Source organism: Electrophorus electricus, chromosome 13 (assembly GCF_013358815.1).
Source record: "Electrophorus electricus isolate fEleEle1 chromosome 13, fEleEle1.pri, whole genome shotgun sequence".
Lineage (NCBI taxonomy): Eukaryota > Metazoa > Chordata > Actinopteri > Gymnotiformes > Gymnotidae > Electrophorus > Electrophorus electricus.
This window is the reverse complement of record NC_049547.1, coordinates 731065-741064: the sequence shown is the minus strand read 5'-3', so window position 1 is coordinate 741064 and position 10000 is coordinate 731065. Positions and strand designations below refer to the sequence as shown.

The 10000-nt window shown below is 42.3% G+C and overlaps 2 protein-coding genes across 5 annotated transcripts in view; both read right to left on the bottom strand.

Annotated features, from left to right (window-relative positions):
- slc22a7b.1 (solute carrier family 22 member 7b, tandem duplicate 1) overlaps positions 1-3453 on the bottom strand; it is a 12275-nt gene extending 8822 nt beyond the window's left edge. Inside the window, exons 1-3 of the mRNA XM_026996511.2 lie at positions 3232-3453; positions 1217-1603; positions 1028-1131 (exon numbers count right to left, since the gene is read on the bottom strand). Of these exons, the coding sequence (XP_026852312.2) occupies positions 1028-1131; positions 1217-1597 (485 nt within the window). The 5' untranslated portion in view covers positions 1598-1603; positions 3232-3453. The remainder of the gene's footprint in view (positions 1-1027; positions 1132-1216; positions 1604-3231) is intronic.
- A 2552-nt stretch (positions 3454-6005) lies between these two features.
- ttbk1b (tau tubulin kinase 1b) overlaps positions 6006-10000 on the bottom strand; it is a 28562-nt gene continuing 24567 nt past the window's right edge. For 3 of the 4 annotated variants that reach the window (XM_035532848.1, XM_035532849.1, XM_035532850.1), the window contains exons 14-15: positions 9376-10000; positions 6006-9268 (exon numbers count right to left, since the gene is read on the bottom strand). The exon at positions 9376-10000 is cut by the window's right edge and continues 802 nt beyond it. In XM_035532848.1, coding sequence (XP_035388741.1) covers positions 8818-9268; positions 9376-10000 — 1076 coding nt within the window. In that variant the 3' untranslated portion in view covers positions 6006-8817. The remainder of the gene's footprint in view (positions 9269-9375) is intronic. The other variant, XM_035532852.1, reaches the window with a different exon arrangement.

The following is a 10000-nucleotide window of genomic DNA, read 5'->3' as shown; positions in this document are numbered from 1 at the left end:
ATTTGTTTCCGCTTTTTATAGCAGGCGTTATCACTGCTGAGATGCAATCACAAGGATATACATCTCTGTTTTTAGAAGTGAAGCAATAAGACCACTTTATGTTCTCAACGAACTTTAAAGCTATAAAAACACAAATATGACCACTTTGCTGATTTTTAGTAATGCGGATAAATATGTACTGAAATGCAAGTTTTTAAAGACTTGAGGTTTTATTGTGACAGCAGGTGTTGCATCGCTGTACTGTGTATAGGCGAAAATGGGGTAAGATGAATCAGTGGTAATGTTGATCCATCACCCAGATATGGGCTGCCATACACAGTTTTTGACATGTGACCCTAAATAATTTAGTTTGAATTCTTTATTTTCATCTTTCTGTGGAAAGAAGGACCATGTGGATGAAGAGGTAGGTATATTCTTTCACAAAAAAAGCTTTTTTTCAGGTATTAGGTATTAGTCTCACCTCAAAAATAATATATTAAATTAGCAGAAGTGTAGCAGTGGATTGCTAAACTCATTCAGGCTTCAGAACTGTAGACAAATCTGTAGTTTATATTTATTTCATGAACACCAATAAAAATCAGTTCAAAGGGGGATTTAGTTTATTAATCATGATATTTGGAATTACACTTCAAAATCTGGTTAATTCAATAGTTACTGTTTTCTATGATGGCTCAGGATACACTGTCAGATGGATGTGCTTACTCGTAACATGGCGCAGGACCCACTGGGACCCCGTATATTGTTACTGATTTAAGTTAGGTACACTGCTAAGGTTTCAGCTGATGGCACACGTCCTGAGCTTGTGTTGGATGCGTTACTTTTATTCCTGTCTCATATTCCCCCTCTCTTCCATAGTGTGTGTGTGTATACCGCATTCGTAACATCTGCACCTAATATCTAGGGAGGTTTTCCGTTGATGGAATTTGACTGCTGAAGGAGCATGTAGGATTTGAAAGGTTGATTAAGAGAAGATAGTGATCCACTGGCGAGTTGGACAGGATGCGCCAGTGGAATGGATTGGTCTTACTTGTCACACAGGATACCATAGAATGCAGCCCCAAACATGATGCCAGCAAAGAAAATGGAGGCGGATACTTTGGTTAGTCCCTTTGTTTGACAAACTAGATCAAACTGCAGAGAAATAAATAAGATACACATGTGAGGGATATTTGGCTGTGAGATAAATTCTTGATCTCGTTCTAAAAATGGCAGGTACCTGGGTGACTAAAGTGGACCTGAATGTGCTGTGGTCGTACTCCCATCCATTCTGACACTGGATCACAGGGAGTGCTGAGGTGTTAGATGAGCTAGTCAGCAGGTGGAACTGGGGCTCTGGGAACATGTGACAGGAAGCAAAGGTCCCCTCTTCCTGTTTTGGAATGCTGACAGTCAGTCTTTGCTCCTTTGTCAGATTCCCAAAAACCCCTTCGTTTTCCAGAGATGTGATGGCACAGTGGTGTGATGGAATGGCGGCGATAAAGTTGTTTAACAGGAAGTGACCTGGGAGGCTGATCCGCGAAAACACCAGTAGGGTAATTATGGCAATCTGGTAGCGCCCAAACCCATCTGTCTCGGCCAGGATGTTCTCAAACTTCATCCTTACCTGGGGAATCAACCAATTTACACATTTATATCTGGACAGCCTTTGGATTCTTTATACATGGATGGATGGATCTTGTATCTCACAAAACATTAGAATTTTCTATGAATGAGCCATAAAATAGCAGATTACCTCTGAACCTCCTATAGCTGATAAAGATACACTTAAGCAGAATCCCTCACTATGAATTTAAACGTCTACACTAATGAGCTCTTACACAGGAACCCACATGGACTATTTTCTTGACCTGTTCCTTCTACCTCCTAGCAAGAATCTGGGTCATGCGGATGGTGGGGTGCTCTGCTGGGACCAGCGGTGTACCAGTGTGCTAGGGTTTAGGCACACGTTTAGCTTTGTTCACTAAATCATGATCAGATAATAAATGTGATTTGAATTTACTGAACACAGGCTGTGTTTATTTGTTCTGAATCCAAGAAAGATTTTGTAGTGGTTTTTGCTAGTTTGATTTTTAGCAGGATGTCTGAGCAGTGTGGCACCAACTGGAATGAATGATAATGGTGCATAGCAATGGCTGCACAGATGTACAATCAGGTAAACAGAGATACAGTGAGGTACACAGATGTACAATCAGGTAAACAGAGATACAATGAGGTACACAGATGTACAATCAGGTAAACAGAGATACAGTGAGGTACACAGACGTACAATCAGGTAAACAGAGATACAGTGAGGTACACAGACGTACAATCAGGTAAACAGAGATACAGTGAGGTGCACAGATGTACAATCAGGTAAACAGAGATACAGTGAGGTACACAGACGTACAATCAGGTAAACAGAGATACAGTGAGGTACACAGACGTACAATCAGGTAAACAGAGATACAGTGAGGTGCACAGACGTACAATCAGGTAAACAGAGATACAGTGAGGTACACAGATGTACAATCAGGTAAACAGAGATACAGTGAGGTACACAGATGTACAATCAGGTAAACAGAGATACAGTGAGGTACACAGATGTACAATCAGGTAAACAGAGATACAGTGAGGTACACAGATGTACAATCAGGTAAACAGAGATACAGTGAGGTACACAGATGGCAAACTCTGACTCCCTTCTACGCTTTGATTCATGACAAAAAAACAAAAAGACATGTCATGCTTGTATCTATCGCAACAGCTTGGTGGATCTGATCATCTATCTATGTACCTAATCATTTTACAATTCTGCGGAAAATAATTTACGTTTGGATGTCTCCCATCTAAGAAGTTTAGATGAAGTGTCTAAGACATGAGACACAAAGGTGACAGTACAGCTATTGCAATCCCGTCATCAAACTCTCAGCACAGGACTGTGCATGTTTGAATTCTGTGATACATAGTTTACTGTCTGACACAGTGTTGAGATCGCCACATTAGACTTCTTCTGTCTGTGCAAACATCCTTTTCTCATTTACAGTGGTACTATGACACATTGCGGTACAGAAAGGAACTTTTAGAAGTCTAAATAATAATTAGAATAATTGTTGGACACCGAGCTTTGTTAGTCTATACTACACGCTATTTCTCGACATGACTTATGCTTACAAAATCATTGTCGAAATAAGAATGATCTGAAATTATAATAATTTGTGCAAATCCACTGAGAAAATTAAACAATCGACTCACCTGTAGCGGCACGTGAGTGGACACGAGTTGAAGGTAACCCCGCTGTTTCTCAGCCGGTGCTGCGCGAGGGACTTTATAGCGCTTTGAGGAACGTAATGAGGCGCGGGACACAAGCGTTTACATTCTAGTGAAATGAAGTCAAAGCGAACAAAAATAAATGAAAAACAAAATTGACTTCTGTTATTTATAACTGTATATTAGCAGAAGACAAAGTAGAGTGTGCTACTGTTGTGGGGTCCAAACAGCATCTTTACACCTTGTTAAAAAGGCGTGTAAGCTGCGGATGTGCGGAAACACCTCCTCCTGGTCTGCGGAGGGTTTGTCCCTGTGATGGTGAACGCAGGACAGAGCGACTTGCTAAAGTTTACTGTATGCTGGCCGAGAGGTGTTTGGGGAGGAAGACATTAATACACATTTAAGGCGCGCAGTGTGCACACTTTTCTTTTCTTTTTTTTGAGGGGCCTTGGTAACTCACCAGTTAAGGTAATTGCTTAACGTTAGTAATCAGAAGATTGCCGGTTCGAGTCCCACCACTACCAGTAATAATTGTAAGTTGCTTTGGATAAAAGTGTCAGCTAAATGTTAATGCTTACCACTGCAGTATCAAACCCAGAAGTAAACCATGCATACATCCCAGTCCACTTTGGGTCTCATTAAACTTTTACAATAAAGATATTGAGCAGTTGAACACCTCATTCAAGGACATCTTGGACCAGATGCCCTGTAACGGTTTCAGCCCATACAGAACTGGCTAATTGGCACAGTAGTGAACTTTGGCTTGGTCGTCGGCAGTCAGATATTGAAGAATCCACCCTAGGAATGCCAATCACACTCTGGTCGAGTTTCACCACAGTCTTTATCTGGCTCTTGTCAGATTCTTGCTGCTTCAAGGTATTTGTGGGGACAGAAGTAGCTGAGATCTAGGATCTTACAGAACCAGATATGTGGCTTTATGTGCCTTCAAGTGGCAACCCCTGTGGATGACATTACATGAGGGAAACCCCTCTGTTACAAGACCCACATCAGCAGATGGAACAGAGGACCTGGGTTTTTACGACAGGTTCGTTTATTAGTTCCAACCCACAGCAAGGAGATTACTGGAATGAGGAGCAACGTCTGTGGGCTGACTGTGGCTGTTCCTTCATTGCCAGACCTAGAACAGTACACCAACTTTGGTGAGTTCATCAAATCCTGTGATCTATCACTCAAGAACACTTCAGATTTAACTTTCTGCTACTGAATATGCAGAAATAGAACCGACAGCCTTACATTAAGCACAGTTAGATTATTTTCCGCGTGAGGGTGCGTGCTTAAAGGCTGATAAGACAGAGCTAACAGTAGGTCAGTTACGTAGCCTTGACCCACATTTTGATTATTCAAGTCAGCTCATCAGAATGGCTGGTTGCCTCAGATGCAGAAGTCGTAAGATTCGTCCCGCTGTCCACAGCCTTCATCAGCTTATTAAGCGTAGAATAAAGGACAACGATGACTGCTTATTTCACTCTGGTCCAGAGAGGCCATTTGCTGAGCTTAGGTTCCTAAAAGTTCTCCTTCTCATCAGCACAAGTGTTCAGAATGTGTGGGAAACCAACTCCCCCCTTGGAGAGCCAACCTCCTTCCAACTTGACTACGTATCCTGAAACCAGCATTCTGTTCCTCTGGGGTGGACTTGAGGTGTTTCAGAGAAGGGAAATCTCATGGAAAATCCTCTTTGTGTGACCAAGGCGGTGCATACAGGGAGCTCCACCAATATTTTGCTACTCTCCAACATGTGCTTCAACAATGATCACAATAACTGATGCAGTTGCCACGTGCACTCTGGCCTGTGCATAAGGTCATACAAGTTTACCCTGGTCAGGACAGCAGAGCCAGATCAGTGGATGTACAGGCCAAGGACAGAATCTGCAACCGTCTAGAAACCCAACTTTTCAGTTTCCCTGCTCTTTCTGACTAAGTTATCCTTACTGGAGTAGTTGCCTTTTGAAGTTCAAATTCACCCTGTGAATCTGGTGGCTTTTAAAAAGGCCATGGCTGATGTGGATCTGCCGAAACAACCTCCTCGTTCTGCCGTTGGTTTGTCCCTGTGATGATGGAGTGGTGCATTGCTGTGATTAGCATACCAAATGAGTCTGTGGGTCAGGTCACGGACTGTGCGCCCTAGAAACATTCTCATTATCACTGTGGGTATCCAACTTGGCACTCTCCAACCAGATAGCATTACAAAGGAGAATTTGTGTATTTTGGCAAGCAGATGTAAGTGACATGTACTGACATTAGCTCAGGAACAGAGCCTAAAAATAGAATAAGGAAATTAATGCAACTAACTGCAGTCTCTGGTTTTTGGCTTGTCCATAAGGATGGAGAATATCTTACCATTTCAGAGCCCATAGTATAACAATATAATAGTACAGAGAATTTTTATAGATTTTTACATGTTTATGGCCTCAGTGGTATTGCTGTCATTTAGTGCAAAAAAACAACAGAAATGGATGATCACTCCCTTGTTAGTGTACGACTGTTTGCATAATGCTATATCAGACATGATTACTGGGACACTTCACAGAAAATGTACTTTTAGAAAAAAGTATGAAGTGCAGTGTAACTTTATACAGGTTTAACTATGGCATTGTTTTACTTTTACTTGAGATGCATTTCAATTGGATACATTTTTACAATTTTTTAAGAGCATTTCACTGTTATTACAGCAAACTGCTTTCACTTGTCTGTGTTTTACATTTGTGAAATTGGAAGTGCTACCAAACAGAGACAACACAAACTTTTGTGTATTTTTTATTGATTGGCATCGCTAATAATTTGGATAACTGGTCAGAAAATTGGAAATTAAGAAAAGCATTTAGTTAATCGTGATTCTTTTAAGAAACTCACAGTCATGCAAGACTCCCTCCTTAATGTTGGAGCTGGGAGGGTGAAAAAAACCTCTGTTCTCATGGTGCTGTTCTCCATGTTTTCATCTGCCTTGTTCTATATCTGCATCTATTCATCCTCTTTCATTCATAGCCAGAGAGAGAGAGAGAGAGAGAGAGAGAGAGAGAGAGAGAGAGAGAGAGAGAGAGAACTCTTCAAGAACACTGCAGAAACAGAATTTTCTGGAGCTCTTGTTTTCCATTTCGATCATATAACATGCAACTGTTCTGCAGCAAAGAGACCATTCAGTAAGAGGCACTGCCTGAAGGTTCACACATATCAGCAACGTGTGTGCGCATATAGATACACACACATACAACAAACCAAAGGCTACATCTGTCAGAGTGAAATTATTTATGTCACAAGTGTTCTCTGCTGAGAACAATATCGTAGAACATTTCCATTACATCAGAACCCCGAGTAAGGGTTTCTGTTTCTTTCTTGAAAACGTTCGGGAATCCGTCAAAAAACCCTCATTATTTTAAACATATCACAGGCCTGTCAGTCTACATTTTACACATCGACATTCAAATGTGCTCATATGGAATATGAACAAACAGGTATTTCTAACAGGGATAATTTCTGCATTTCTATATGGTAAAGGCAAATTATATTTGAGATGTATGTTTTGTAGTGTCTGAAGACATGGACTTCTCCAAATACCTGCGCTGACTTTACACTGCTTCGTATGAAAATCAATAGACCTACATCACAGTTGCTTTCGTATATAACGTGTTTCATATTTAAATTGTTAGTGTTTTTAGTATTCTGATAATCCTGATTTCAGTGGACCAATTACCCAACTTTAACTAGTTCTGTAGTCTGATTAAGTCTGATAAGCTCACATTTTCTGTCTGGCGTTTCTGTAGTCTGATAAAGCTCACATATTCCATCTGGTATATGGGTAGTTTCTGGCCCTACAGTATTTTTAATACTCTGGTCTGATGTAAAATGAGTATGGTACACTTCAAACTAAAAATAAAACATAAGTACAACACTATCTTCTAATTTTTATATTACATTCATTTGATCCATAATTGAAAAAAATAAATAGAACTTTGTTTTGAAAAGTACTTATAATATCTACATATTTTCAAGAGACCATTACAGAAACAGCAATGTAGTATAACCAAAGACATGGCAAAGGCATAATGTAGTGCTGGTCACAAAATGAATGGGCCTATCAGAGTGTGTGTCAGTAATCAGCGAACCAATCAGGTGGATGGGCAGTGCTTGGTAAAATGTGTGCACAATTAACCCTAAAATTTTGGAGCACTGTAAGTCATGGCTTGATGTAGACAGGCAATGCCAGTGAGTTTATGGGGCACACTTAAGTTTCCTATATGCATTACACATAAATACTGATATATTTTACTCACTGATCATTTGTGCTAGTGTATGCATGTATTTATGGACTAGATTTGTTTGTTAGCATTTCAAACTGTAAAAAAGTAAAGTGCAGTATTTGGAGCCAGGTAAATGTCACAATAATTGGTGGCATTACACAATTTTAGTACAAACTGGTGCAACAGCTCTCTGTTCTTTTCTGAAAGAGACAATATAAGTCTGCGTTGCGCCAACATTTTTACTGTGTACGTCTAAGGGAAGTGACATGGGTTTTGTCTTTGGGATTCACTTAGGATTGAATATCTCATCATCAACTGCATGCTGAGGTAAACTCAGCTATTTAAGTACGACTTATTAAATTCCTATGAAAAAATGATTATTTAGCCTAATTAAGAAGTAGTGACTTCTGGGAACTACAAAAGGTACCATTCTTCCTTAATTAATTAAACGCCATATTCACGGCAGAAATATCAACAAAACCTGGGCCTCCATGATGAAATACAAGTGCTTGGAGCAGTAGGAGGAGAAACAGTATCAGAGACATAACTCGAACCAGTACTATTAAAACGTGTTGCCACATTGTCCTATAGGTTCAACTTATCTTGGTTTTAGACTTAGTTGTAATGTCACTTGTGACTCACTACTGCAGGTCCCTTAAGTCTCGGTTTGGTACTAATCCTGGTCTGAGATACTGATCTAAAATAGCGGTTATACAAGGGAATAACCAATCTAAAAAAAAAAAAACCCTTGAATTTCCTCAATTTATCACTGCTAAACTTTCAAAGCATCTGAGTATCTCTAAGCAGTTCAGCAACGTAGCTCATAAAAAATATGCGAAATAAAAACGTGATTAATTGTGTGACGCAGTTTCATTGGCGAGCGTAGAGTGTAGCATGTGCAGCTTTTCATGTGTTTACAGTGAGGTTTACTGTGATGATGCTGTAGGATTTATTAAGGCAGGGCCGTGTGTCCTAGTGTCTGACACACTGTCAGTGTGGATTTTGTTCTTACACACATCGTCACCATCATGGTCACTTTGTGTGTGAGTGTGTGTGTGTGTGTGTGTGAGAGAGCGAGAGAGAGAGAGAGAGAATGTAAGGTCCTCTTTGGAGGTATTTAAGCAGTTGTTACAGTCACGTAACTGAAACGAGAACACCACAAAGCTTTACTCAGATCCATCATGTTGGATTTGAAAACGCAGATCTGTGACAGGGAGCAAGTTGGCATTGGGTGATGGTGCTTGAAAGGACAAAAAGGAGAATGTGGTGGAGGGCAGACGTGATGCCCATGGACGGGGAGAAGCTTTTACAGGAATTATCTGCCTTTACACTTCATCACAGATGCATCTTTCCTCCCTTTCGGGGGCGTGGCTGTCGGGTGTGTCTTCCCTTTCGGGGGCGTGGCTGTCGGGTACGCCTTACTCTTTTTGCGGTCGGAGTCCTGAGGTTTGGACTTTGGTTGTGATGTCGAAAAGGGGCGTGGCTGCTGGAGGGCCCTCGGTGCCTCGCCAGCCATAGGCTGCCGGCGGAGCCGCTGGGGGGATGGGCTATCTGTACGGGAGGTGGAGTAACTGCGGGGCGAGGTGCTTATGCTACGGATGTTCGGAGAAGCGGTGGGCCGGGACTGACTACGCAGAGCTGTCCGACCACCCAGAGAGGGGGAGGAGCCTGGCTGTTGGGACCATGGCAGTGTTTTGGAGAGGCGGAGCTGAGGTCTAGGCTGCTGCACACTTGTGTGTGCATTTGCAGACTTCTGCATCCCAGAACTGACACAGATAGAAACAAAGTTTTAAAAGAGAAAATACCACAAAACTCAAAGCATCACAGAAGGTACATTGAAAGTATAAGAGTTCAGCGGCATTAGTTCACTCACCTAGATTGAATGAAGGAGGCAGATCTCTGAGTCTGAGGAACGATCACACTTCCTAACTGGATGGAAGACTTCTTAATGGGCGTGACCGGCCGCGGGATCTTGCTCCTCATTGGTCCCACTGCTCCTCTTGCTTTGACCGAGTCGTCTGATTGGTGGGTGTCATCCTCTGAGGCGGTTGCTGACAGGGTTGGGGAGGGGGAGGAGGTGGATTGGTGGCGGAAACGTGACTGCTTGCGCTCCAAAACCAGGCGGACTAAGTGTGGCGGTCGGGTTTTATGGGGTCGTGGCGACTGGTCTTGGCTGGTTTGAGATGACCGGTCTGAACCGGTCTCCTCTTCCGACATCAGCACCGGAATGCGACTGGGCCTCTGTGGGTGGGGCTGAGGCCTGGGCCCGGATATGCCCTTTTGGCCCTCCGACTTTGCCTCCTTCGCAGGCCGAGATGCCCCCACCGCGTCTGACACCAGCTCCCTTTTTGTGTCAGTGGCTGGGGTAGGACACTCCCCATCCTCTGTCTGATTCTGCCCCTCCGCCAATGCTAGCACAAGTTCTGGTTTACCTTCCGGTTCGGTCGGTGTAAACCAAGCTGCTTGGTGATCAATGGCTGAAGGTTCCTGGAGGTCAT